Source organism: Cricetulus griseus, chromosome 6 (assembly GCF_003668045.3).
Source record: "Cricetulus griseus strain 17A/GY chromosome 6, alternate assembly CriGri-PICRH-1.0, whole genome shotgun sequence".
Lineage (NCBI taxonomy): Eukaryota > Metazoa > Chordata > Mammalia > Rodentia > Cricetidae > Cricetulus > Cricetulus griseus.
This window is the reverse complement of record NC_048599.1, coordinates 137,788,837-137,815,697: the sequence shown is the minus strand read 5'-3', so window position 1 is coordinate 137,815,697 and position 26,861 is coordinate 137,788,837. Positions and strand designations below refer to the sequence as shown.

The following is a 26,861-nucleotide window of genomic DNA, read 5'->3' as shown; positions in this document are numbered from 1 at the left end:
AAATGAGATTGTGTGATTTCACCCAATATGTGCACCTGTGTGTGTGTGTGTGTGTGTGTGTGTGTGTGTATTAGTAGGGAATAATTACAGTTTGCCCATGGTGCCAGGGGTGGGGGAGGGTGGGGTGGTGCACTCTTTAATTCCAGCACTCAGGAGGCAGACTCAGGCAGATCTCTGTAGTTGAAGGCCAGCCTGGTCAGCCTGGTATACAGAGTTCCAGGACAGCCGGGCTACATAGTGGTACCCTGTCTCAGAAAACAAACAAACAACAAAAAACCACTAAATTAAATAAATAAATATAGTTTTCCCATGCTAAAGACAGTCGTCTGGATGTCTGGCAGCCCCAGGACATCAAATCTTGAACTGTTAGCTGTATCAGAGGTGTTATGAGGAGTGCAGGTGTCAACTTTGACCCTGCACTATGACAGAGGCTGCTGTAGTGTACAGCATCTAAGATCTCAGGAGTGATGGGCAGCCCCAAGTTTGTGACAGTGCACTTGATAGGAGTTCCAGGACTGTGATAGTGCACTTGTCCCAGGACTGTGATAGTGCACTTGTCATTTCAGGTGTTTAAATTCATCTACTTGTGCCGCCTGGCTGAAATGGGACTAGCCACACAGGCCTTCCACTACTGTGAGGTGATAGCCAAGAGTGTCCTGACACAACCTGGTGCATACTCTCCAGTGTTGATTAGCCAGCTGACTCAGGTAGGATCTTTTGGTACCTTCTTGTTGGCATTGTGCCAACTCTGGGAAGGCGCAGGCTTCATCTTGCTGGGCTTGGTGATGGGGTTGTGGTGAGTGGTACTCAACAGAGTGACACCCAGAACCTACTTTAGATACTTCAGTGCTCTTGGGTGACTGTTTTGGCTTTGCAGAATTAATATAGGAACTCTACAAGTACCCTGTGCCCATGCAGAAATTCAGCTGTAAGCTTCAAGATGAAAAGATTCATCTTGTATATCCAGGGAACCTGCATTTACAGTGCTTTCACTTAATTAAAAGCTCATACTTGTCAGTCAGCATCTAAGTCTGAGTCCTACTTGCACCTCTGCCAGCCATTTCTTTTCTTGTTAGTTTGATCAGCCTCCATTATAGGTGCAGAAAGTCCACAGCCACTCTAAACAGGTCCTAGTACATGGCATGTCAAGGTATCCCCTCTCTAACACCTCCATTCCTAAAAATATATCCATGGGATAACTAAAAACTTCATTATTGTGGAAATATTCAGATAAAGGGGGCTCACGCCCTCCAGCTTAACAGTCACAACTTAACAAGGCTAAATTTGGTTCATCTGGATCCACTCAAATCCTGCAAAGGCCCTATCAAAGAATTGCACCTACCTTGGTCTGCTGAGTACTGGGACAGGCCTGCTGATCCATACAAGTATGAACTCCACCCTGGGCTCACTCTGATCACCCAGCTTTGCACAACCCACACATGACCTTCAGCTCTAACCAAGTGTGTTATACTTGGGGACAGTTTTGTTGGTGCCATCCATCTGTAACAAGGACCTCTGTTGTCTTTGGTCTAGATGGCTTCCCAGTTACGCCTCTTTGATCCTCAACTGAAGGAGAAGCCAGAGGAGGAGTCCTTTGTGGAGCCTGCCTGGTTGGTGCAGCTGCGACACGTGGAGAGGCAGATCCAGGTGTGTCTTTTGAAACCACAGCCTTGTCCTAGAACTTGGCCCGGAGGCATTTGATGAGAGATTTATGCCCCTGTTGTTTTCACACTGAAGCGTTTGATGGTGGCACTGTGACTTCAAAAGTATACATACTGTGGGAGTTACCTTGTTACTAGAGGATGCACTGGGGTCCACATGCACTGTTGAGCATGGGCTGCAGTTTGACTGTTTCCTATAGGAGGGCACTGTGCTGTGGAATCCTGATGGAGCTGACCCCCAGCAGTGTCACATCACATCAGGCTCTGAGGTAGAGCACTTGGATGGCCCAGGACTCAGCCAGCAGGCAGGGCTGAGGGCCGACAATCCTCTACTGATGCCAAGCACTGAGCCCTTGATGCACGGCGTGCAGCTACTGCCCACAGGTGGGACCCACAACACCCACGTACTTGCTCACTGATGTCTGCTTTGCAATAGTGTTTTGCTGCCAGAATCCAGGCAGTATACCACCGTGGTTAGTGATCTTGGGGCTTCCTCCTCCTTTCTCTTTCTGCTTCCTCCTATGGTGAGCATGTGAAGTTGCAGAGCTTTAGGTGCTCTTCTGCTGGTGCCACTCATGCTTACTGGCCCTGGCCCTTGACTGGCTCCAACTGCCGTTTAGCTGCTTGCTTCCTGTGGAGCCTCACAGCTCTGTCAGAACAAGTGCCACTGCTTCTCCCCGTCGTTTTTTACCTTGGGGAGGGTTACCCCATTCCTCCAGGGGTCTAGACCTCTCACTTGTTTCTTGAAGCTCTTTCCTGGTCGGGCAGGCTCCCTTCTGCCCACCTGTCTCTCATTCTGCACCTGCTTTGCAGGTATCCCCAACTTGCCTGAAGACAGGCAAGTCTTCCCAACATGTCATCCCTGATACTCTCTATTCCAAAACTCCCCTCCCACCTGGAGTTCTAGCTACTCCTGACACAGACTGCTGCTGGCCTCCACCTTGTGGCCTTCCATCCCTACTAGATGGAGTCACTCCCCACTCCTATAGGTTTCTTGTCACGATCCTGGAATTACTACCCTCGGTGCCTAGTTCATTCCCTGCATCAGGATTCTTGTTTTGTATTAGGAAATAGGAATCTCATTCTCTTGTCCAGGCTGGTCTTGAACTTGTGGTTCATAATTTCCACCTGAAGCCGGGCGGTGGTAGTACACGCACACCTTTAATCCCAGCATTTGGGAGGCAGAGGCAGGTGGATCTCTGTGAGTTCCAGTACAGGCTCCAAAGCAATACAGAGAAACCCTGTCTCAAAAAAACCAAAAAAAAAAAAAAAAAAAAATCCCATCTGAGCCTTCTGAGAAATTGGGATCATAGGCATGCACCCTTTTGTCCCATGTTGAGCTGGCAGAGAGGACTTGCTTGAGAATTGAGCTGTGTGGATACCTGTCTACATAAGTGGTCTGTTTGACCCCTGACAGTGGGCAGAGTACACCCCTGAAGTAGCACTGTGCTAGGGACCATTTGATATAGGTTGTAGTGTATGCCCCACATCACATCTGCTGAAGGGCACTAGTGCACCCATCCTGCCCTTGGGCTCCTAGGGCATGAATGCTCTGCTTTTTCTCAGGCCAATAGTAGGTACTGTTTTCAGCTACCTCGCTATAAAAGAAGTGTGGCTATGCAGAACAGCTTGTAGGAAATGTGTTTGTGACATCCAATCATTGCCTGCCTGGGATCAGTCAGCCTCAGTGACCTTAGACTTCCTATTCTCCACTATGCCCTGCAGCTCCGCAGACATTCCCTGATGGCCAGCCAGCTCACCTCGCCAGGGTGCCGATGTTCCCAGTGCCAATATCCCGGGGTCCCATAGAGCTGGGTACTACCTATGGACCCCCAGGGTCCACACTTGGCTTCCCAGAGTCCTCCAGATCTGATCCTGCAGTGTTGCACCCTGGGTCAGCCCTGCCACCCACTACACCATGTCTCCAGGAAAGTGGGCCTCCACTCCAGGAGGCCAGAAGCCCAGACCCAGGTACGTCTGCTGAGGGATAGAAGCTGTCCTGAGAGCAGAGCTAGTTGGTCTTGCTGTTAAAGGAAGTAGCTCAGAAGAAATTATGTGGACCAGAAGTACTAGAGTTCCAAACTGAATGGATTAAGTGTCTTAGTGCAGTGATGCAGTAATGCTAGTTTCTGTTGAGGCTTGGCTATGTGCTACCATTTGAAGCCCAGCTGCCCATTTAGAATATAATATAGTGGCCCTGGGCATTTGCAGGGTCTGTCTTAGTGCTGTATTAAGTTCCTTGGGTTATATAGGTAGAGGTGGCAGATGTTTCTCTGGAAGTCAAATTTAATGGATCCTGTGCCTGCCTGACTATCTGAACAAAACAAAACAGGCTTGCTTCTAAGGAGCAAAGCAGATGCCAAACATTTAGGAAAACCTTCCTTTTTGGTATTGGAAAGGAACACTGGTGGCTGAGCCTGGCGATAAGTTTGTTCTCAGTGTGAGCCTTGCCAGTGCATCGCGTCCGTCTTGACCAATGGCAGCAGCTCTGGGACCCAGTCATTCTCTTTTGTTTTGATAGAAATGGTGCCACGGGACTCACCTGTCAGACACTTACCTTCAGAGCTCAATGAAGAGGAGTTTGGTGGAAACTTGGCTGACCTGGTACTTCCCATACCTTGTTGAAACTGTTTTCTGTGTGTTTGTTGAATAGATACCTTGACTCCTTGTTCTTAGCCTGAAACAGGAAGGTAATGAAAGTAAGGAGATTATTTTTAAATTGGATTCTTAAAGAGAAAGTGTTTCTAAAATCATATTGTAGCTGGGGCCAGGGAGATGGCTCAGTTGGTAGGGGTGCTTGCCACCAAGCCTGATGACCTGAACTCATTCTCACGTGGGAGACAAAGAGAACCAACTCCTACAAGTTACCCTCTAACTGCCACATAAACGATGCAACACACAAGCCCACACACACACACACACACACATACAAACAATTCATTTTAAAGGTTACTTTAACTCTTCAAATGTGAAAGTTGTTGAAAATGGTGGGAAAGAGGCAAAAGAGAACTGAGTGGTATAAAAGCAGGTCTTTTAAGCAGCAGCAACACCCATCTGCAGTGAGACTCCAGATTTAATTTTCAAGGGTGGAAAACCTTCCTGATTTCTCCCCTTTGTAAAACAGAACCTAACATCTTGATTTCCCTGAAATTGTAGTTATTGAAGCACACAAGGTTTGGTGCAGATACTCTTCTGTGTGCTTTCAACCAAGAGGGACGTCGTTCATTCTGGAAGTCTTTTTACAGATACCCTGTCCTTGATGGATGTTCCTTCAGTAGGCACTTCCTCTATCATTTCAGATAGTCTGTTTCTAAAAAGTAATGGGCACAAAGTGGAGCGGGGTGGGGGTGGGGGCTTCACTTTATTTTTGTCAATGGAAGGCAGAGGAGGGCATGGGATCCCTTGGGGCTGAAATTACAGGTGTTGGTGAACTACTGTATGTGAGTGCTGAGAACTGAACTCTAGTCCTTTGCAAGAGCAAGAGGCTCTCTTAATAACTGAGCCATCTCTCCAGCCCCTTTATTTTATTTTAACTTTGTTATATATGTGAATGGGAGTTATTATTTGGATAGGTGTGCATATGCCACAGTTCATCCATAGAGGTCAGGAGAAACTGGAATTGGTTCTCTCCTTCTACCTTCACATGGGTTCTGGGGTCAAACTCAGGTTGTCAAGCTTGAGCTTTAGGCACCTTAACACTATGGAGAGGATATTTTAGATGGTGATATTTTTCTAAAGGTACCTGGCCCAGCTCCGACCAGCCCTACCCTAGGACATGCATATATTCCATTGCCTAGAATACTATGATGCTCCCTGTTAAGTGCTTGTTAGGTGTGGTTAGCCTTTCTCTAGCAAACTGAGGATGTTTCGAACACACAGCTAGGATGCTGTCATATCCCTCTTCTCTGTTCCCACTAGTTCTCTGCCCTACTAGGGAGATATTAATGGGGTATACTGCCTTGGCCCCCTTCAGTTCCTCACAAGGAGCTCCAGGAGAGCTGGTTTTCATCTTGCCTTGTGACAGGGTTCCTCCAGAACAGCACAGGACTTGGAGACCTCCCCAGCGTGGGATCGTGGCAGCTCCAGTCTGACACCTGCTCTGTCTCTGACACCTGCTTCCGAAGGGAAGAAAGCTGCACAAGCTGTCAAAAAGGAGACCAAGGAGACCAAGAAGGTATAACACAGTCCTGCCACTTGTCTAGTGGGCAGAGAGGTGGGGCAGGTGCTGGATAGAGGGAGGCTCAGTGCCCTGATGCAGCTTCCTTTGGAAGTTGGAGGCAAAAAAAAAAAAAAAAAAGACATTCATTTATAAATTCTTTTCCCAAGATGTAGCATACATGAACTTGAGTGTGTAAAGCATATAGTAGCTAGACAAGTCTTTCTCTCTCTGAGCGTGCACATGCGTGCGTGTGTGTGTGTGTGTGTGTGTGTGTGTGTGTGTGTGTGTGTGTGTCTGTGTGTGTGTCTGTGTGTGTGTCTGTGTGTCTGTGTTGGTGAGGATACACCCAGGCCCCCTAGAGATTCACTCATAGCCAGTCTATGACAGACAAGCTCTAGTGCAACCAGAGTAGGGCAACGTGCAACTCCTGATGTCACCATTGAAGCTGAGCACCTTTGCACAAACTTAGTGCTAAGTGTTAGTACTTGTTCTAACACTTTCTCCATTCTAAACTGTTGTTTCAGTGATTAATGGGAGTCCCTGCATTGTGGGTACACGTCCTTTGTTGAATGGCTGTGTGGTGCAGTCCCTCCCAATCTGCAGACCACCGTTTTGTTCTTGATGATGTCTTAACAAAAATGCAGTTCTTCACTTTCAGAAAAGATTTTATGTAATCTTTAAATTACATGTGTATGTGAGGTGTGGGTACAGGTGCCAGAAGAGACAAGAAGAGGGTGTCAGATGCTCTGGAGCTAAAGTTAGAGAAGACTGTGAGCTGCCCAGACTTTGCACTAAGGACTGAATCAGGTCCTCTATAAGGATCTTAACCACTTAACCATCTCTTTAGCCTCCATAGTTTTAGCATTTTAAGAGAGTTCAGCTTATCAGATCTATTGCCCCCCTCCCCTGTCCTTCCCCAAGGCAATTTTTTTGAAAATAAGCACAAGTATATGAAGGCTGAGGATGCAGTTCAGTGGTGTGGCATAATGCCTGGGGTTTAGTCCCTAGTATAGAGAAAAAAACAAAACAAAAAGGAGCCCAGGGTAATTTTAAGGGTTAGAGAGATGGCTCAGCAGTTAGTAGTATGTACTACTCTTAAAGTGGACATGTAATTTTAAAAAGGAGGCCATGCCTGGTATGGTGGTACATGCCTTTAATCCAAGCACTCTGGAGGCAGAGACAAGCCAGTCTCTCTAAATTTGAGGTCAGCCTGCTCTGCTAGAGAGAGAGTTCCTAGAGCTACATAGTAAGATCCTGTCTAAAAGAGAGAAAAACAAACAAAAAATATGCCAAAGGTAATTGACTGACTGACTAAATGTCATAGGCATCATAGCCTCTCTGAGTCACTGTTTCTCATCTGTGTGCTAATCAGGGGTCAGCTAGTAATGACTTCCAGGCTTCCATCTACACTATAGTTCCTGGTCCACCTCTGCCAGTCTTACCATAAGATCTTGTTTCCTGCAAGCAAGATCCAGAGCACCCAGGAAAGCTCCATCTGCAATTCTAGCAACTTATAAAAATATCTTCAAGGAGCCAGCAGGTGCCGGTGGTGGCACATGCCTTTAATTCCAGCGCTCAGGAGGCAGAGGCAGGCAGATCTTGAAGAGTTTGAGGTCAGCCTGGTCTACATAGTTCCAGGGGAAAAAAGGGTATATAAATTATAAGCTAGGCTCCTGCTCCATTTATTCTTAGCTTTTTTGTTGTACTGGGGATGAACCCAAGGCCCATACATACTGGTAAACACTATCACCGAACCATGACAACTGTTCGAACCATGACAACTGTTCAGTCTACATAAAAAGGTAATTGCCTTCCTCCTAGAACAGGCGGGTTCCAGGAGAAATAGAATGTAGGTTCTGTACTACAGTTTCTCTCTTCTCCTTTTTAATAAAACAGCCCAGAACAGTAAAGACATAAAATTCTCTCTGTACAGGAAGAGGGGCTTTGTGTGGAGGCCATCCTGACTGCTCTAGCACTTCTACTTCTGGGGTGGGAAGAGCCTAATGCTCATTCACTTTGTCAAGAGCTTGAATATGGAATGCTTCTATAGAATGGGTGTAAGTGGCATATTGTCATCCTGGGTTTGTTTATTCAAGATAACACTTATCAGCCAAGTGAGGCATACACCTTTAATCCCAGCACCCAGGAGGCAGAGGCAGGTGGGTCTCTGTGAGTTCCGGGACAGTCAGATCTATATAGTGAGATACTGTCTCATAAAAAGATTGTTTAGGGTTATAGGGTGTTACCCAGTGGTAGAGTGCATACCTGGCATTTGAGGGGTCCTGAGTCTCATCCACAGCACTGTGAAAGTATACAAGATCATTGCACAGCAGAGCCTCTTTGACTTTTGTGGTCAGAGCATCCCAGATGGGCTTATCTTCATTGTCCAAACTAACCCTCTGTCCCTATGATCACTGACTCCTCAGCTCTTATTCTCTATCATCATTCCATCTCTGTGGATGTGGCATCACAGGACACTGTTATAAATGGCATCACATGATGCTTTCCTTATTGTGTCAGGCTCCTATCCCTGGGAAGTGTCTTCATGCTCTTCCAATGATTTTATTTAGGGTGAGTCCTGGTTCTCACGTTGGCTGCCTGGGAAGAAAAGGACAGAAGCTTATCTACCAGATGACAAAAACAAATCAGTGAGTATTGTCCAGGTGTGGCAGTTGCTTGGTGGAGATGGGTAGTTAGTAATGATAGCCTGTCACTGGGTGCTTGGTGAGGTGGGTGCTAGGTAGTGATGGCCTGTCACTGGTTGATAGTATAATGTCTTAGGATTCAGGACACACCTGAAAGAGCTGACGTTTTCTGAAGTTGCAAAGTACCTAAATCTTTGTGGTTTCATTCTACTGATTTTTTTTTCTTTCTTTCTTTCTGAGATAGGGTTTCTCTGTGTAGCTTTGGAGCCTGTCCTGGCACTTGCTCTGTAGACATGGCTGGCCTTGAACTCAGAGATCTGCCTGCCTCTACCACCTGAGTGCTGGGATTAAAGGTGTGTGCCACCATTGCTGGGCTGATTTTTTTTTTTTTTTTTTTTTTAAATTTTGGCAGATTGTTTGGGATGAAAAGAAAAACCAGTGGGTGAATTTGAATGAACCAGAGGAGGAGGTAAGCAGTGCCTTTAGGTCCCAGTGTGAAGGGAAGGGTGCCTGCTTTACTCCTTGTCATCTGGGCATTGTGCCTCCCTTTGGAGAATCCTCACTGGTCTCCATCGTGTTAAAGGCATTGCTGAGCTGTCTCTCCTTCTGCAGAAGAAGGCTCCACCCCCACCTCCAACATCGTTCCCCAGGGTTCCCCAGGCGGCTCCCACTGGGCCTACAGGACCACCTACGACCTCCGTGAACATGTTTTCTAGAAAAGCAGGTAATACTTACAACAGAAATCAGAGGTGTCTGAGTAGAATGGTTGTCCTATGGCATCCAGAGCACAGTCAGCTGTCACAGTACTCACACTGTCCATCCTGGAGAAAGTGCATTTCTACCCTTGAGAGAGGAGTTCAGTTATCCAGCACATGATGATGCTATGCCTTGGAATCTGAATAGATGGCCCACAGATTAAACTTTCCCATTAGTAAAACATGTATGGGGTGCATGGGGTGTAAAGGAAGCAATTAGGCAATTCTGCTGAGGCCTGTCCTCTGCTGGACCCTCAATGCTCTTCTGACTCTGGGAACCCAGTTTTTTGGATGTTGAGGGTTGCTTGGTGTTCAATTGAAATTGACTCCCCCTCTCATTGGTAGGTGGGTCCAGAGCTCGCTATGTGGATGTTCTAAACCCAACTGGGACACAGCGGAGTGAGCCAGCTCTTGCTCCTTCGGATTTCTTTGCTCCACTAGCCCCGCTCCCAATCCCTTCTAACTTGTTCATACCAAACCCAGGTAGGCAGCCCGTGTGCTGGCAGGTCCATTGCTATCCTGCTTCTTCCTGTTCATAGTCTTTGTCTGTAAGCCTCTGGCCCCAGTCTTCCTTACAAGAATGACTGGGCCAAGGTACAAAGGACCAGAGGCATGCATGCACTTCTTGGGCAATTGACCTTTCTTCTCTGAGGGTCCAGGTTGAATCCTTGCATGTGGGTTATTATACAAAATGTCCCAGAGATTGGGATGGGGTGATGACCTCATGCCTCCTCATTCACAGATGCAGAGGAGTCGCATCCTGCAGATGGGGCTCAGTCTAAGGTAGAGCCCACCCTGGAACCCAAGGTATGCACAGTGCAGTGGAAAAAAGGTGAGGGGTTCCCTGTGTCCTTTAGGATTCCTTTCTTCTCTGCAAATCAGTGTCTGGTCACACTGTCTACATTTGTTTGGTAGAGAGAGTAGAAGGTGCATGCAAGGCCTAAGGAAAGCAGTCAAGGTTCAGTTTGGAAAGGTGGAAAACTATAAAGGTGGATGGGGGTGATTGGTGTACCACAGTTCAGTGCATTAATGCTTCTTGCTTTGACATGGTATGGGTATTGACTTCTAAGTTGAACATATTTTACCAAAGTTTAAAAAAAAATCAAAGAATTAGCTAGTACTAAAAGTAAAAAAGTGTATCTCTGTGCAAAGACAGCAAATGAATCCCATGTTATTAGGAAAGCCTGCCCTGATCTGGACCCCATGGTTTCTCATTGCCTCCATAAAAGTTGGAGGGCAATGATGTAGGGCGCACACAGGCTTGTGGGCTATGCCTAGCATGATTTGATGGCTGTTGCATCAAGAACTACTCCAGGCAGGACAGTGGGATCCTGGGGAAACACCTTCTGTGTGGCCCCTCACAAAGGCTCCTGGGTATGTTAGAGCAATCTAGGCTGCGTTACAGGAGCAGACAGTTTTCTTTTTGCCTGGTGTAAAATCTTAGACTCTTTGGAATTTCAGAGTTGTCACATTTCATATTTCCTCAACAGATGATAAGCTCTACAGCATTACCTCCTGGACCTGAACTCTTACCCTCCAAGCTAGATGGCTCCCAGGGAGGAGAGGTAGGGAATACAACTCGTGTGTGTGTGTGTGTGTGTGTGTGTGTGTGTGTGTGGTATGTGTTGTCTTATGTGTGTGCATGGGTGAGAAAAGGGGGGCATGTGTGCGCATGTGCATGAGTGTGCATGTGTGGTCATGTGTGGGTGTGGTTGGGTATTATGGCTTGGAATGGAGGCTCAACCAGCTCAGTTTATTACCTAGTGGCTTCTCTCTTTAGGAATATGTGTGAGTGAGTAGAAAATGGAAGTACAAAGCTGAAACACTTAATGTGTTTTATTCACAGAAAAACATTAACTTGCTTGATACCTTTGCTCAGGAGCTCTGAGCTCCTGACATCATCATCCTCTAGCCAGGTCTCCCTCAGAGTAGCCTGAGCAATTGCAGAATTTTGAGGTATCACAAAGTGAAGCTGTTGTGGGTTGAGGGCTAGACAGATTTTTCCCCACCCCCAGGGTAAGGATAAGGATGGTTTCTTACCAAAGCTGTGGAGGGTGTTTGAAGCTACCGGTAGCTGGCTGTCTTCATTTGAGAGACATTGATTCTAATGGCATTGTCCCAGCTGGCAGCTTGGAGCAGTGGTGCATGCTGACCTTCATGTCTGTATCTGTGTGTGTTCTTGCTGTTCCGTAGCTCTCGCGCTGTAGCTCTCTGAGCTCGCTCTCACAGGAAGTGAGCCGGCATTTCCATCAGGTACCTGTGGCTGGTGGCTCCCTCCTTCCACGGGGCTAGCTATGTAGCCCCTATGTCCCTTAGAGAGTCTGTTATCCTCTTCACTTTGTCACTAACCCCTTGTCTTACCCAAGCATTACATGGGCAAAGAAAGTTTTCTAGCTGGGCAGTGGTGGCACACGCCTTTAATCTCAGCACTCAAGAGGCAGGTGAATTTCTGTGAGTTTGAAGCCAGCCTGGTCTACAGAGTGAGTTCCAGGACAGGCTCCAAAGCCACACAGAGAAACCCTGTCTTTAAAAACCAAAAAAAAACAAACAAAAAACTAAAAACAAAAATAGTTTTCCTTTATTATAGAACCTGGGTTTATGAAACTGTCTATCTAGATACGATGGTGGTGAACTCACCTCACAGGGTTCAGAATGCTCAGGTGAGCTTCCTAACTGCTCCTTGTGAAATGGGTCTGATCCCAGCCATACTGTCAGCATCTCCTGAGTTACACCATTTGGGAAAAAAGATCTCTTGTTGATAAGGCTTGAGGAAGTCTTTTTGCAACCAGTGGGAGTGCAGCTATGATGGCCATTATGTGACCAATCTAGAGGAGACAAGGAATGCTTCTCCGCCTTCTGTTTCGGAGCTAGGCTGTGTCAGTAGCTTTCAACAGAAAGTCTTAGGGGGTCATTTCTGGCTACCTATTGGCTTAGAGCAAGCACACTGTCCAGGTCTCCTAACTGCTTGACCAGCACTAATGAAATCTCAGTGTTCTGCGTTCATTGTCTGCATGTTGTTGTTCAGATTATTTTACTGCATGGTGCTTTGACTTTGGCTATTCTGTAATGAGCCATCCAGTAATGAAAACCAGTGTTGCCAGAGCTGTCTCTCTCTGGGGCCCATTTGGCACATTATTGGTCCTTTCTGAGGTGCGGCTTTTGTCTACTGCTGGGACAGCAACTGCTGTGTAACACTGGCTTGCTGAGGTCCTTCTCTGTGCTTCACAGGCTCCTGGAGATCACTGTCCTGCAGGGGCCACTCCAGGCGGGTCTGTGCCCTTTTACAACCCTGCTCAGTTGGTGCAGGTGAGTGACACTTGCCTTTGTTCTCCACAGCCCCAGTTTGCCTGCTAAGTGTTCCCTAGCTCTTCTTTTTTGTTTTTGTGAGACAGGGTTTCTCTGTGTAGACTAGACTAGACTCTGACTGTCCTAGAACTCACTTTGTAGGTCTCTGGCTATTCTTTATACAGCCACAGGGCAGAGATGTGGCCTCCAGTCCCTCTCCCAAGTCCTGTGCCTCCCCCTCTTGTAGATTTGCCCTCTTACTTGACTTAACCTGAATCCTTCACTTGCCTCATGCTCCTGTCACTGCTTTGGGCTCTTCAGGTTCAGGGCTTTTCTTTCTGTTCCTTGCCATGGGCTGAGGCCAGCCTCCATTCCTGCACAGGATGTATGACTAGCCCAGGTAGCCACAGGCTCCTAGCCCAGTCCTCTTCTCTCCCTCCTGCCTCTTCTCCTTGAGAGCAGCTCTATCAAGGAGACCCCTGGTTTGGAATCTTTCATTTTTCATTCCTGATTAATCCCTCTGTCTGGGTGACACACTGTCTAGGAGCTTCAGGCCTCAGTAGTTGACTCTGGAAGACCCTTTGGCTCTTCTCTAGGTGCTAGGTTGAGAGTTTGCTGGATGAAGTTTTCAGATGGGAATTTTCTTCAGATCAAAAGTGGTAATGCCATTTTCTGGTTCCTGCTGTGAGAGTTCAGGTCCTCGTTCTGTGTCTCTGAAGAGTGGAATGGCATCCTTCCTCAAGGATCTATACAGCCCTTCCCTCAGTCATTACCCTAGGTACTTCTGCCAGGAAGAGTCTGGAATGTGCTGTATGGAGAAGTGTAGTCTAACTACTGTTAGGGGGAGCTGTGGCAGGGAAGAACTCTAGGTAGGGTCTTGATCCAGGTACTCATACATGCTAAACAAGTATTCTGCAAACTGAGTCACATCCCCAGCCCTGGGGTATGTATCTTGTGGTTTTTGTTTTTTTCCTTCTTTTTTATAAAAGGGTAAGCAAGCAAAATTTATTATTTATTTTATGTGCATAGGCTTTGCTGCATGTATGTCTGTGCCATGTGCATGCCTGGTGCTTACAGAGACCAGAGGAAGGCATCAAATCTCCTGGAACTGGAGTTACAGACAGTTGTGAGTTGTCCTAGGGTGCTGGGAACTGAACACAAGTCCTCTGGAAAAGCAACAAGTGCTTTTAACCACTGAGCCATCTCTCCAGCCTTGTTTATTTATTTATTTGTTTATTTTTTGTGTGTGTCATGCAAAGTCTATTGAGAAGTAATTAAATAATTCCTTGCAGCCAGGAAGGGCTCAAAAATGAGTTACCTGAGCAGGTATCTTAACATTCTGAATGAGATGTTCTCAGCCCACTCTCCAGCCATGGTCACTCTCAATATAGTCCTCTTGAGGATCCTGATACCCCCTGTGTGAGGATCCTGTCATGTGCAGATTAGGTTGCTGTATCCCTTGTCATCATTTATGTTCATATTTTCTTTTGACCTTGTAGTTAAGTATCTCTTCCAGATTCCTTGGTTTTGATCCCAGTGAGGTCTTGTGAGAGAGGAAAAATATATGTCAGTGTTCTCTCCTGGCATGGGGCATCCCTGTGCTTTGCAGCAAGAGAAGACCATAGGCCACTGTCCACTCTTGGACTCACTGAACCCTTAGCTGGCCCAGTTCTGTAGCTAGCCTCAGCCCTCATGTCCTTGACAAAACTGTGACAGAATGAATGAAGTGTGTCTGCATTGCTGTGGGCTAGGAAATGCCGAGTAGCAGAAACTTGGCACCAACAGGAAGTCTCACACTTGAAGCCAGAGTTTGCCCATTTTTCAGTGATCTGTGTACTTACCCTGTAGACTCATCCTGCTACACACACAGCCCCTGGGCATGGACACATGTGGGTCATTGCTGTTCCTTTTGTTCCAGGCTTCTGTCACCTCGGGGAATTCAAGGCCAGGGAGGATTGGCCAAAGAAAATACACAGCATTGAACTAGGATTGCCGCTGGATTTGTAGTTGGAACCCTGAGATGACTAGATAACTGTTCTCCACCAAGAACCGAACTAGCTGCCTCAAGTCTCGTGGGTCCCAGATGGACATGGCAGTAACCCAGAGCCGGTCATACTGTGTGTCTCCCTCCTTGCAGCCCATGTATATGAATTACTGAAAAATTGATTCCATGGTTCCTTTCAGATGCTGGATAGAATGAATCTAATTCAAAGTCTTTTATGTAAAAGAACAATGTTTCTTTCTTAGTCACTTTAGACAAATTAAGGATATAATAGTTTGAGTCACTTGAGAATACTCCTGATGTGAGATTACACAGGGCTTCTCCACAGGAGAGCACAGTTCCTTGGAAACCAGGGCCTTGCTCACCCAAGAAATGGTGCAAACCAACCAGGCTTCCCTAGGATGCTGAGAGAAGAGCGCGTGCTTAACTGGAGAGGAACCCTGAGACTATTGGGCTGCCTGGCCTAAGAGGAACCCCAGCTACATTTGGGCAGCTCTGCCCAATTCTGTGACCCAGAGAATCCACACCAGTTCCTCTAGGGCCACCAGATGGCAGTGCCTCACAGGCTGGGAAGGAGCCATTACCAGGGTGTCTCTCTGAGAAATTCCCAGCCTCACTCCATTTTCTGTGGCCTGATTTGGCCTGGGTGGAATCTGCTGCTCAAAGCTTCCCCTCGTGGCCCAGTCACCGGGGAGAGCCCAGGGAGCTGATGTTCTGTTCTAAAGCTGCTGATCTGTTGGCTGAATGCTGCCAAGTACTGCCCTCCTAGTGAGGGGTCTGTCTGGGGCCTCCAGCTGACTCACTGTCACCTGTACAGACATCTTTTAAGGACTTGGTGGTATCTTGGAGTGACTTACGGTGTCCTCACAGACACCCTGGAACCTGACATCTCTACCCCAAAGCCCATCAGTGACCTTGCTCAGCTACTCACTGACTCAGCCACATCACTCTTTAAGGAGCTGCCACTACCTTCAAACTCAGAGCTTTAAGGCTTCACCGACTGTTCCTAAAACTATCCCTTTTACTTTAAAGAGGAGGGGAAAGAGATTTTTAAATATTTATAAAAATCAGGTAATCTGGGTAGGAGACATAAATGGTTTGTTTGGTATTAAATTTAGAAATTGTAGAATGTGGAATTAGTACAGCCCTCCCTGGTTTTCTGGTTCCCTGCATCATCCAGGAAAGACTCACAGAATGGTTTCCAGAATGTTCCATAGATGAGTGTGCCCAGACCCTCCTGTTCCTGTCCCTGTGGGTCAGTAGCAACTTATGTCCTTGCTGGGACCAGGCAGGACCTTTGCCTCTGGTGCAACCCTGCCCAGGCTCTGTGTTGACTGCCAACCACTTTTGATTCAAGAAGCTTCCTCCCTGGGAGCTGCTATTTTTCCTAAATTCAAATTGTTAAATAAAATATTTTGGGCTCTCAAGTAACTTCATTTATGGCTTCCTTTGTGTTTTGAGGGGCAGGCCAGTGAGATTTTAAGTGTGGCCAGAGCCTTGGGCTATTGTTGGATTAGGCATGGTCTCTCTGGAGGGGGTACAGCCTCTGTGGGACAGAGAGACAGAGCATGGCCTCGTGTGGGGCTGTGACTTCCGGGCACGGGATGTGGTCCTCCAAGCCACCAGGGGACGCTGTGGGCGCCGGTGTGATCTTGAGCCGGGCGGTTCGCAGGGCAACCACAGAGCGGGGCCTGGGCTAGGGTGACCACTAGGCTGAGCTGTGGCGAACCCTGGGCGGGGGCCGGGGCACGGGGCAGCAGTCGTTGTTCCAGCCGCCACCGTGACTAGGCTAGCCCCACCTCCCCCAGCGCTGGGCCCGGCTGGATCAGACCAGGCGCCGGGCGGCGGGTCTGCGACCGAACGAAGGGCACAGGTGAGCCTAGGACGCCGAGCGCGCTGCCCTACTCTGCCACGGTGGGGTGGAGGGCTCACCCAGGGTGTGGGACGGGCTTCTGCAGCTCCGATCCCCTGGTGCCTGTACCTACGAAGTCACGTTAAGACCAGCAAGCTGGCTTCAGGGAGCTAAGAGACTCAGAGAGATTTTCCGAATTTCCTCGGGACTCCAGCCATGCAGCCACAGGCCCTTCTCCAAAAGGACCGCCCCATGCCACAAAGGGAGCCACCCGAATTTTCTTGGCATCCATCCGGTGACCTCTGACGTGCATCCTTGACAACACGAGTTGCTTACTTACCTCCCAGAGAGGATCCCTTTCCTTAGGAGGGCCAGACTGAGTGGGCGAGGACTGGCCAGGTCCAGACTATGCCGTCCAAGTCAGCTTGCCTACGTCACACGGAGGCACCTGGGCAGCTGGAGGGCAGAATGCTCCAGGGACAGCTTCCAAACACAGACAAGAACCTCACCCCAACACCGGGCTCCCTACCAGCCACCGAGCCTCAGGGTTCAGAGACAAACCCCATGCCTCCTTTCAGCATTCCAGCAAAACCAAGCAACCAGAACCCACAGCTACCTATGAGACCCAAGTTGGAGCGAACCCTGTCCCTGGATGATAAGGGCTGGAGAAGAAGGCGCTTCCAAGGTAGTCAGGAGGATCTGACAGTCCAGAATGGGGCCAGTCCCTGCAGGGGTTCCATGCAAGACTCTGTCACCCAGTTTCCTGCCTGCAGTCGGCCCTTACCCTGCCTCAGCACATCCTTGCAGGAGATCCCTAAGACCAGAAGGGCCACAGGCAGTGAGGGAGGGAGCCCATCCGTGTGGAGTGACTGTCTTCCTGGAATGATCAGCACCTCCTTGGACCTCCTGCACAGAGAGACAACCCCAGGTGGGGGCTCCCCCAAGTTGGCAAGTTTGCATGCTGCACACACACCACCAGCCATGGACCTCAACATAGCCTCCAGCTCCCTGAGAACAGCAAACAAGGTGGACCCTGAGCACGCTGACTACAAGCTCCGCATGCAGACCAGGCTAGTCAGGGCCCACAGCAGCCTGGGCCCTAGCAGGCCCCGGAGCCCCCTGGCTGGTGATGATCACTCCATTCTCTCAGCCAGATCCTCCTTCAGCCTTCTGGCCCCGATCCGCACCAAGGACATCAGAAGCAGGTAGGATTCTTGGAGGGAGTGGCCAGGGAGCTGTGGGGCTGTCATCCAGAGGCCTCTGTCTAATCAGGCCAAGGACATAGTGAGCCAGGCATGGTAGCTCATGCTTGTAATCCCAGCACTTGAAAGGTAGGATAATATAAGTTCAAATCCAGCCTGAGCTACATAGTGAGCCACTATCTATATAAGTAGATAAATGAAGAAGACAAGCTGCACGGGCCATGTGGATGAATTCACATAGAGAGTGCCTAAAATGGAAAATAAGACAGGACTCCCATCCCCTCTCAGACATCATGCCTTTCTCCTCCTGTCTGTATTATTCCAGAACCTTTCCTTTGTGGCTCAGTGTCATTCAGACACTGCAAACGAACCCATTAAAGTAAATCATTCTGCCTCATTCCTTATGTAGGCAGATGACAACACACCCATCATGCTGTCATTGCTCCTACTGGGAAGCTTTCTCAGTTAGTGTCTGAATTCTGAATGTGTGTGTGTGTGTGTGTGTGTGTGTGTGTGTGTGTGTGTGTGTCCTCCCCCCCCCCCCCGTGGAGGGTTACAGATTTCTTTAACTGTACTATTATTTAACCACTGCCCATGAGGAGTACCTAGGGGCCTCATAGTGATGTCTGAAGAAGTGCCATCCTTTACACTTTGAGAAACAGATCAGCATTTTACCAGGACATTTAAATGCCAGTTAACCTACTGGACCAAGTGACATCCAAGAGGCCACTTGCAGGAACAAGCCACAGGCTTGACTAGTTTACCATATGCCCTTGGGAAAGCTTCCACACTGCCTAGAGCCACAGGGTCCCAGTGTCTGTGGTGGGGTCTTCCTGATGTCCACTGAGGCCTCTCACCTACCACACAACATCCCAAGGATGTACAGGACCCCTGTTTCTTTTTCTTGGCCTTTCTGACCCCAGCAATTAATTTGTATGGACTTACACTGAAAAGAGCCTGGGTATACCCCAAGATGAGTCCTTTCTGCCCATGACTTCCCAGTGCTGGCTCCCCTCTCCTGAGTCCAGGAGCCATATCCAGTATTAGGTACACAGGACCAAAGCATAGCCTATCCAGAGCTGAAGCCTCCTTTCCCACGCTGGTCCTCTTCTGGGGTCTTGTTCTTGGCCTATAAGATGCATCCTGCCTCTGTCTCTCCCACAACCATTTTGCAGGACAAAGGCGGATGGGGAAGTGAGAGCAGGGAGAATCTAGATAGAGGTGGCTCCTGTTTCCAGGAGCTTCCTAAACAGGTGACTATGGGTTCTAAGGGTTCATACAAAACTCGAGGCAGAAATCGAATGGAGTGTCAACAGGAGTGCTTCAATCTAGAGGGCCAAAAGAACATTCTTTTCCTCAGAGAGAGATGTGATCTCTGGCAAGGGTAGTTTCTGCCTGTATCTCCAGGTGGTCACTTCTAAGTTTCCCAGCTGTGATAACTTCAGGGCCCTCTTCTGGAGATGCTGCAGTACTTGTATCTGCACAGACTGCTTCTAAAGAGAGCCTCATTCTGAAGGTCCTGGTGGGGGTACCATTCAGTCACCTTCAGTTGCTAAAGGTAGGTAGGCCTTAACTCCCAGAACCTGTAGGCAGCCCTGCAGGTAAGGCCCTCTATGCCACACCTCTTTACCAAGCCTGGCTCTTCCTTGACGCGTCCTAGTGCCCTTCTAGTACCTCAGACTATCAGTAGGACAGCAATCCTTTTAAATATTTAAAATATTTAAATATTTTTATTTTTAATTAGGTGTAGGGTGTGTGTGTGTGTGTGTGTGTGTGTGTGTGTGTGTGTGTATGTGTGTATGTGTGAGTAAAGGTGCCTACAGAGAGCAGAAATGTTGAATTCCCCAGAGCTGGAGTTACAGGCAGTTGTGAGCTGTCTGATGTGAGCGCTGGATATCAAACTTGGATCCTCTGGCAGAGCAGCAATCACTCTCTTTTTAAAGAGTAACATTTCTACCACATTCAAAGCATTATTTCAATCCATAGGAAGTGAAAATAGGTCTGAGTGATATCCATGGACCCCTGTTACATCACTGGGAAGTGATGGAGGAAGGGCTGTAGCAGGCTTTCTTGGACCACCAGCCCCCAGATCATGACACAATAATTAATTATGAAAGCTCGGCATTAGCTTAGGCTTGTTTTCTAATAAGCCATTTCTATAAATGTACATGCTGTCATGTGGCTCGTAGCTTTTACCACTCCTTTTGCATGCCCTGTGTCCTCTCCTTCTCCTCTGGCATCTCTCCCATGCCTAGATTTATCTCTTCTTACTCTCTGCCTGGAAGTCCCACTTATCCTCTCCTGCCTAGCTATTGGCCATTCAGCTCTTTATTAAACCCATCAGAAGATGCCTTGTCAAAGATACATCTTCACAGTGTACAGAAAGATTATTCCACAGCAAGGGGTTTTTGTTCAGCTCTGCCTCATACCTTACAACTCCAGTTTGTGGGAGTTGATTCTTTCCTACCATGTGGGTCCTGAGAATCAAACTTATACCATCTGGTTGATGGCAAGCACCTTTACCTACTGAGTCCTCTCACCAGCCTAACCTGCCACTGTGTGTGTGTATGTGTGTGTGTGAGAGAGAGAGAGAGAGAGAGAGAGAGAGAGGAGAGAGAGAGAGAGAGAGAGAGAGAGAGAGAGAGAGAGAGAGAAGTTCTCACTATGTAGACCAGGCTGGCTTTCTTATTTCTGTGCTGTGGCAATGGAGTTGAGTGATATGGCAGACACCCAGTCATCCACAGGACTGTATATGTCCAGTATCCCTGTACAGGATGGTTGGGCAGGCCCTGTAACACATGGTACACACATGTGTCCTGGGGAGGTCAGGAAATTCCTCACAGTTAAGACTGTATCTGAGCTTGATGGGTATGGCTTCATTCCACTGAACTCTGGAGATGGACTGAAACCGGGGAGATGAGTGCCATAGTGGGTTGTCATGAAAGTGATGCTGTACTCCAGCTGAGGAAATCCCCAGCTCCAGGGGTGACACTGACACCTGGTATGGTTAGTGTTGTCCTCAGGGCTCACATAGCTTGTAAGCCCTGTGGCTTATAGGCACCTGTCCTGAGTGAAGGGGCTTCTAGGTTGCTTTGGTGTCACTGAGGCTGGCTGGGCGTTCACTTGTCTCTTCAATTTTCAGGAGCTATCTAGAGGGAAGTCTTATGGCCAGCGGGGCCCTGCTAGGAGCAGATGAGCTGGTCAGGTACTTCCCAGACCGGAACATGGCTCTCTTTGTGGCTACCTGGAACATGCAGGGCCAGAAGGTGAGAGGGGTCACAGTGAGGTAAGGCAGATACAGCTGGGCTCCATGTCCTTGGGGAGCCTATCCTAAGAGGCCCAGCACAGCCTACTGGTCACAACATGGGCATAAAGATAGGCAAGCAGGCTACCTCTGTCTCTGTGAGTCCTCATGAAGGACCAGGGTTGGGCATGCACCTGGGAGGATAGTCAAACTAGGTGGCATGCCATACAACTAGGGTACACGGTAAGGAGGAGCCCCAGGCTGGGAGGGGGCAAGTGAACAAATTTGGGTTCAAAGAGGGAAACTGAAAGACCTGACATGTCAAGGCTCCCTGGGAGGCCAAACCCACAGCTTTGCGCAGCTTCTCTTTGAAAAGAGGCTATTCTATGACCACCTCCACATGACTATGCAGGGCCTTGCTCTTCAGCTTCTATCCCCAGACCTGAGGGAGCCTTGACTATTTTGTGGCTCTTCATTGCAGGAGCTCCCAGCAAGCCTGGATGAGTTTCTGCTCCCCACTGAGGCTGACTACACTCAGGACTTGTATGTCATTGGAGTTCAGGAGGGCTGCTCTGACAGGTGAGATACCACACAGCCTCCAGTATCGAAGCCTGCAGTATTCTGTGTGGACAGTTCACTGAGATAGGTCTGTAAGCCTGAGGAGTGGGACCTGAGGCCCTCGTATGGAACTGAAACAGTGTGGGCTAGATGAGCAGCCTCCATGCCTCACTGAAATGAGCATAGCTGAAATCAGTAGTGTCTCAGGTTTTGTCTGCAGTTGACCAAGGGAGCACAGAAGCAGCTAAGATGCCTGGTTCGTCCAGAAGCTCTGGGCTGCCGTGGTTCTGGTCACAAATCCTGTGGCATCCTGCCTGGTTTCCCTGGGAAGTGGTCCCACAGCTATGTGCTCCTCACTGCATCTCGTGGGGTTCCCTGGCCTGTGAGGAGAGCAGCCGGCCTTGTATGCTCTGGAGAAGGGAGCCTGTCCTCAGAGCCCCCAAGTAGTGATGGGGCTCACTCCTATCAGCCTACAGATCTCTGACAACTCATGTGGGTCTTAGTGGGATTGGAAGTCTGCACATAGCATCAGATTGAGATCTTGGACCTACAGCCAACCTGAAGGGTCTCACAGTGCACAGTGATGTCATTAGCCCTGTCATGATTGTCAGTACAAGTTGAGGCCCAGTTGTGGTGCCCTCTAGGAATGCTTCCAGAGCTTCTCTGAGGGAAGGTGGAGCTGGAAGGCCACCTTTCTATAAAGGCCATGCCCTCATATAACCTGCCTCCTCCCCACAGGCGGGAGTGGGAGACACGTCTGCAGGAGACACTGGGCCCTCAGTATGTGTTGCTGTCATCAGCAGCGCATGGGGTCCTCTACATGTCCCTGTTTATTCGCAGGGACCTCATCTGGTTCTGCTCAGGTAGGTACCATCACAGAGCTTTTCCCCCACCACTCCTCCCTCCCTCCCTGTTTCTCCCTCTCCCTCTCTTTCCCCTATGTGTGCATACACCACAGAGCAGATGTGGAGGACAGAGGGCAACCTGTAAGAGTCAGTTCTCCTTCCACCATATGAGTTCTAGGGGTCAAACCCAGGACTTCAGTATTGACAGCTTGCTGGCCCTTGCCATGGCTTCTGTATCTACTGCTGCCAGGTCCCTAGGTACCTCCAGATATTGGCGCTAATAACATGTGGACCCTGTGCACATAGGGGTCCCCTCAAAGCAAACCGCAGCCTCTCCGGCAAATGTGCACTTCGTGCCTGGCTGGGATCCAGCTTTGAGGTGCCTAAGTCTGAAAATACGCACAAGCCCTCCTACTGCAGCTGTGTTCGTGAAGGCCCTGACCCCACCCCCATTGCTTGCCCTGCAGAGGTCGAGTGCTCCACAGTAACTACACGCATCGTGTCCCAGATCAAGACCAAGGGGGCCCTGGGCGTCAGCTTCACCTTTTTTGGCACTTCCTTCCTCTTCATCACGTCTCACTTTACCTGTAAGTGTTTCCAACCCAGCCACGCAGTCCTGACCCTGGCTTGTGAACAGCTCCTCTCTTCACAGGCCTCTGTCCAGGTGGGATGCCAGCTACTCTGGGCTAGTCATGGTGGGCTCTGCCTGGGCAGGGCCTGCCACTCGGAACATTCACTTCTATCAACCACAGTCCTCCGAGGCAGAGCCCCACAGCAAGGCAACTGGGTAGTAGTGGGGGAGAGTCAGGGTGTGGGGCAATTTTGGGGGGCAGGCCTTTTACAGAAGCTCAAGTGTCTCCTGTTTGTCTCATAGCTGGAGATGGGAAGGTAGCTGAGCGGCTGCTGGACTACAGCAGAACCATCCAAGCCCTAGCCCTGCCCCGGAATGTGCCAGACACAAATCCCTACCGCTCTAGTGCAGGTGAGGGTCACAGCTGCACAAGGCACTCCAGCACATGACTATTTCTGTCCCTTGTCCCCTGGCAGCTTAGCAGAAATCAAATCATGAAGTCCTCACTACTGAAACAGCCACTAGGTTTACAGCTGGGCAGATGGGAGCCTACAAGGTCCAGTGGCTTGCCCAGGGCTATCATTGTTTATCCACAAGTCCTCACTGCTGACCACTTCCTGGCCCTCGCTGAGTTGTGAGACGCTGATAGGATATGGCTAGCCTGCCGTGTGCATTAAGACTGTCCTTTGTACCTGGATTACACAGATGTCTTCCCAAAAACTCTTCAACTGTTGGCCTTGGCTGTTCCCATTACTAGCTTCTTCCTGGGGGAGCTGCTACCCAGCTGTGATTCTGTGGGGAAGGGGACCCAGACAAAGGACCTATCACTTGGCCTAGAGCGCATCCACCTGTCAGCAGATCATAGCAGGTGAGGGGAGGCCAGCACCAATGTATTCTCCCACATGTGCTCAGGGGATGTCACTACCCGGTTTGATGAGGTGTTCTGGTTTGGGGACTTCAACTTCCGCCTGAGTGGTGGACGAGTAGCTGTGGAAGCCTTCCTGAAGCAAGACCCAGAGGTGGATGTGCTGGCACTCCTGCAACATGACCAGCTCACCCGGGAGATGAAGAAAGGTGAGTGGCCTGGGGAGTAGCACCTTAGGTGTGGCAGGCCCTCCCTGAACTCTCCTGTGTTGCAGGGTCCATCTTCAGGGGCTTCGAGGAGGCAGAAATCCACTTTCTCCCATCCTACAAGTTTGACATTGGGAAGGACACCTACGACAGCACCTCTAAGCAGAGGACACCTTCCTACACAGTATGTAACTCAGCCTGGCCTCAGGACTCCTGCCAACCATAGCTCATGTCAAACAGTGTGGGACTGGCACTCAGCACACATCAGCCAGCCAGGTTAGACAACCTAAAACTCAGCTCCAGGTCTGAGGCCAGTGACTGCATGCTCACAGCTTACTGGGGGTGGAGGGTAGTCTCTGAGTATATTACAGGGCTAAGCAAGCCATCCCTCAAAAACAGGCCATAGTTGAATTCACACCTGGGATCATCTGCCTGGTACTAGGAGAGGACAAACAGGAGACACATGCACTCTTGCCTGGTTTTTCCACCAGTCCTTGGCTCTCTCTGGTACACAGCAGCACCTGGTGGGACCATAGGACATCATGAGGCAAGGCAGTTCCCCACTGCTCTTAGAAGTCTAGAAGGGAACCGATGCTATCCACATAGGTCTTCCTAATAAGAGGTCAAGATTCAGTGGGGAGGGCTCCCTAACTGAAACACAGGTAGGCCAGGGCTGCAGGCCCTACCTTGCTGCAGAGGTACCTGCAGCAGAATGGCCCACGGTCTCTGATCCTGCTTCACCATCTCCTGAAGGACCGAGTCTTATACAAAAGCCGCCACAAGGGTGACATCTGTCCCATGAAGTACTCCTCTTGCCCTGGGATCAAGACTTCAGACCACCGTCCTGTGTATGGCTTGTTCCGGGTGAAAGTGAGGCCAGGGAGAGACAAGTAAGTCCCTGCTCATCCCTCAGACAGGCTTAGGTATAGAGGAATGTCATTGTTTCATGCTGTAACACACCAGGCAAGTGGGGTGCCAACAAGCCCTAGGTTAATATGAAGTTGCTTTCATCTGAGCCTAGGTCCTAGTAGTTCTCAGGGTTTCCTGTTATCCTCAGGTTGCTAACGTTTGGGGTTGCATGAAGAAGCAGTTCATTCTGTGGCCTCAGGTTCCCTGGGATTGAGCAAGCTCCTTCTGGGCTAGTATTAACTACACCTTTTTTGGCACTTCCATACCCAGGGTTGTGGTTGGGGCTAGGGCAGCCTAGATGGGATGGACCATAACCTTTGGACAGTATTTGGGGCTCAGCAGGTGTGCAGCTGGGTGCAGTTGAAGCCAGTTCTTATGACAGATCTTTCTTCCACAGCATCCCATTAGCTGCTGGCAAGTTTGACCGAGAACTGTACTTGATAGGAATTAAAAGACGGATCTCAAAAGAACTTCAGAAACAAACAATGAAGAATCAGAGCTCCAGTGCTGTCTGCACTGTATCTTGAAGTCAGACAAGTACTGGCCACTGCAGCTCGGGGACCAAGGACACTGGAAAGAGATTGGGCTTGTTCTTTGGTGCCTCTTGCCATGTTGGGGTCTAATAAACTATGGCTAGAGGCTTTCCTGCTCTCACTACAGACCCCACCCCTCAGGACAGCAGTGGGCTGTGGCCCGGCTATGTTTATTTCAGAGCAGGCCTTTTATTTACGTCATGTTCCCACACGCACATGGCAGGGATTTGTTCTGAGTGGGGCATGTAGTCACCAACAGCAGTTGCACACAGCAGAAGACAGTAAGGCTTGCCCTAAGCAGTCCCACATCCTCCCTGTAGGAAGTCCCAGCTTCCTGCCCTTGAACACTCCAACCTCTTCAACCCTCTTTGTTCATGTTCTGATGCCAGAGCCCAGGTTATAGATCTGTGTCCTAGCAGCCCCTTTCCTCCTGGAAGGGATCAGGCAACCTCTGGTATCTTAGACTTGAAGTGGCCCCCAAACTAGCCAAGGCCTAGAATTCAGAGGCCAAAGCCGGTCACTTCTGGAATGTGCCCAGCTGGCATTTTGGCAGGCTTTGGGGTTCTACATACTGGCCCCAGGCTCCCAGCCTCCAGTTAAATAGGGACCTGCTCTCCACAGTTGTATCAACTCATGGTTTTGGGAGCTTCAGGCCATTGCTGTTGTGCTACTAGCCCCAGGATGGCATTAGAAGTGGTGTCATAAAGTAGCACCTTGCTGGGCTTCTTTCCTTGAAGGCAGCTTAGAACTCATCATTGCTTTTAATCTTACCCCATCCTTGAGACATAGCCTTGAATGTACAGACACCTAGGGGCATCCATTCTAGTCCCCTAAATAATTTATTTTTCCATATTTATAATTTTAATTAAATAAATGCATATATTCAACCGTGAGCTCTTTCTGGCCAAAGACTGAACCTTGGAAGCAGTGTGCATGTATCCCAGAGCCTTAGGACAACTCTGCATTTTTAAAGGGCATTTTTTTTTTTTTTTTTAAAGACAGAGTTTCTATGTAACAGCCCTGGCTGTCCTGGGATTCGCCTTGTGGACCAGGCTAGCCTCAGCCTCCTGAGTGTTAGGATTTTAAAGGTGTGTGCATCACCACCCAACAAAGGCAGCAAATTTAGTCTCTCAAATTTAGTCACTTGCTACTCAGCCCCATCCCAGGTCCTTCTGCTAGGTGTTGTCCTGTTCACAGCCAAAAGTGGCAACAGCTGGAAAAAGTGACTACTTGAGGCTCCAGTGAACAATGGTAAAACAAGCTAACAAATGAGATAAACCCTGCCAGCATCAGCTTCTAGAATGTGGGATGTCAGCAAAGCCAAACCTTCCCACTTTAATAAACCACTCAAATGTATGTGGAAAGTGCCAGAATGACCAATCAGTGAATTGCAAATTCTTATTGGGAAGACTTGTGGTAATGAAGCTTGAAATGTCTCTTGTGTCTGTGTCATAGTCCTCCCCTCCCCCACCTCAGCTGCCTTGGAACTTGTGACCGTTCTACCTTAGCTGCCTCCACTATTCCTGATTTGAGTTTCTTTCTTATTTGGGGAGGGAGAGGGAGTGTACA

The 26,861-nt window shown here is 49.0% G+C and overlaps 2 protein-coding genes across 12 annotated transcripts in view; both read left to right on the top strand.

Moving 5' to 3' along the window:
- The window catches only part of Sec16a (SEC16 homolog A, endoplasmic reticulum export factor), a 36,526-nt gene extending 20,583 nt beyond the window's left edge, over positions 1–15,943 (top strand). For 3 of the 9 annotated variants that reach the window (XM_027422968.2, XM_027422962.2, XM_027422963.2), the window contains 15 exons: positions 567–707; positions 1,534–1,647; positions 1,862–2,045; positions 3,387–3,632; positions 4,183–4,265; positions 5,686–5,835; positions 8,391–8,468; positions 8,878–8,934; positions 9,078–9,189; positions 9,566–9,703; positions 9,963–10,027; positions 10,711–10,785; positions 11,414–11,473; positions 12,449–12,526; positions 14,424–15,943. In XM_027422968.2, coding sequence (XP_027278769.1) covers positions 567–707; positions 1,534–1,647; positions 1,862–2,045; positions 3,387–3,632; positions 4,183–4,265; positions 5,686–5,835; positions 8,391–8,468; positions 8,878–8,934; positions 9,078–9,189; positions 9,566–9,703; positions 9,963–10,027; positions 10,711–10,785; positions 11,414–11,473; positions 12,449–12,526; positions 14,424–14,492 — 1,650 coding nt within the window. In that variant the 3' untranslated portion in view covers positions 14,493–15,943. Of the gene's footprint in view, positions 1–566; positions 708–1,533; positions 1,648–1,861; positions 2,046–3,386; positions 3,633–4,182; positions 4,266–5,685; positions 5,836–8,390; positions 8,469–8,877; positions 8,935–9,077; positions 9,190–9,565; positions 9,704–9,962; positions 10,053–10,710; positions 10,786–11,413; positions 11,474–12,448; positions 12,527–14,423 lie in introns of those variants that run through there. The other 6 variants (XR_003486705.2, XR_003486706.2, XM_027422964.2 and 3 more) reach the window with 6 other exon arrangements.
- A 238-nt stretch (positions 15,944–16,181) lies between these two features.
- On the top strand, positions 16,182–26,728 carry Inpp5e (inositol polyphosphate-5-phosphatase E). 3 transcript variants are annotated; one of them, XM_027422969.2, is made up of 10 exons: positions 16,185–17,564; positions 20,704–20,827; positions 21,287–21,384; positions 22,102–22,226; positions 22,676–22,795; positions 23,083–23,190; positions 23,692–23,853; positions 23,919–24,034; positions 24,604–24,740; positions 25,157–26,728. In XM_027422969.2, the coding sequence occupies exons 1-10, from the start codon at positions 16,768–16,770 to the stop codon at positions 25,284–25,286; spliced, it is 1,917 nt and encodes a 638-aa protein (XP_027278770.1). In that variant the 5' UTR covers positions 16,185–16,767; the 3' UTR covers positions 25,287–26,728. The 3 variants fall into 3 exon arrangements, 2 of the variants coding, with proteins under 2 accessions (XP_027278770.1, XP_027278771.1); XR_003486707.2 differs by lacking the exon at positions 25,157–26,728 and having other exon boundaries at positions 16,182–17,564; positions 23,919–24,126; positions 24,604–24,736; XM_027422970.2 differs by lacking the exon at positions 23,083–23,190.
- Positions 26,729–26,861: the final 133 nt, after the last annotated feature.

What these genes read in the sequence shown, in the direction of transcription:
- Inpp5e (XM_027422969.2), top strand. Translation starts at nt 16,768, where the DNA reads ATGCCGTCCAAGTCAGCTTGCCTACGTCACACGGAGGCACCTGGGCAG. An exon ending in TCCCTACCGCTCTAGTGCAG is followed by an intron (nt 23,191 to 23,691) that starts GTGAGGGTCACA and finishes ACATGTGCTCAG; the next exon opens with GGGATGTCACTACCCGGTTT. An exon ending in GTGAGGCCAGGGAGAGACAA is followed by an intron (nt 24,741 to 25,156) that starts GTAAGTCCCTGC and finishes TTTCTTCCACAG; the next exon opens with CATCCCATTAGCTGCTGGCA.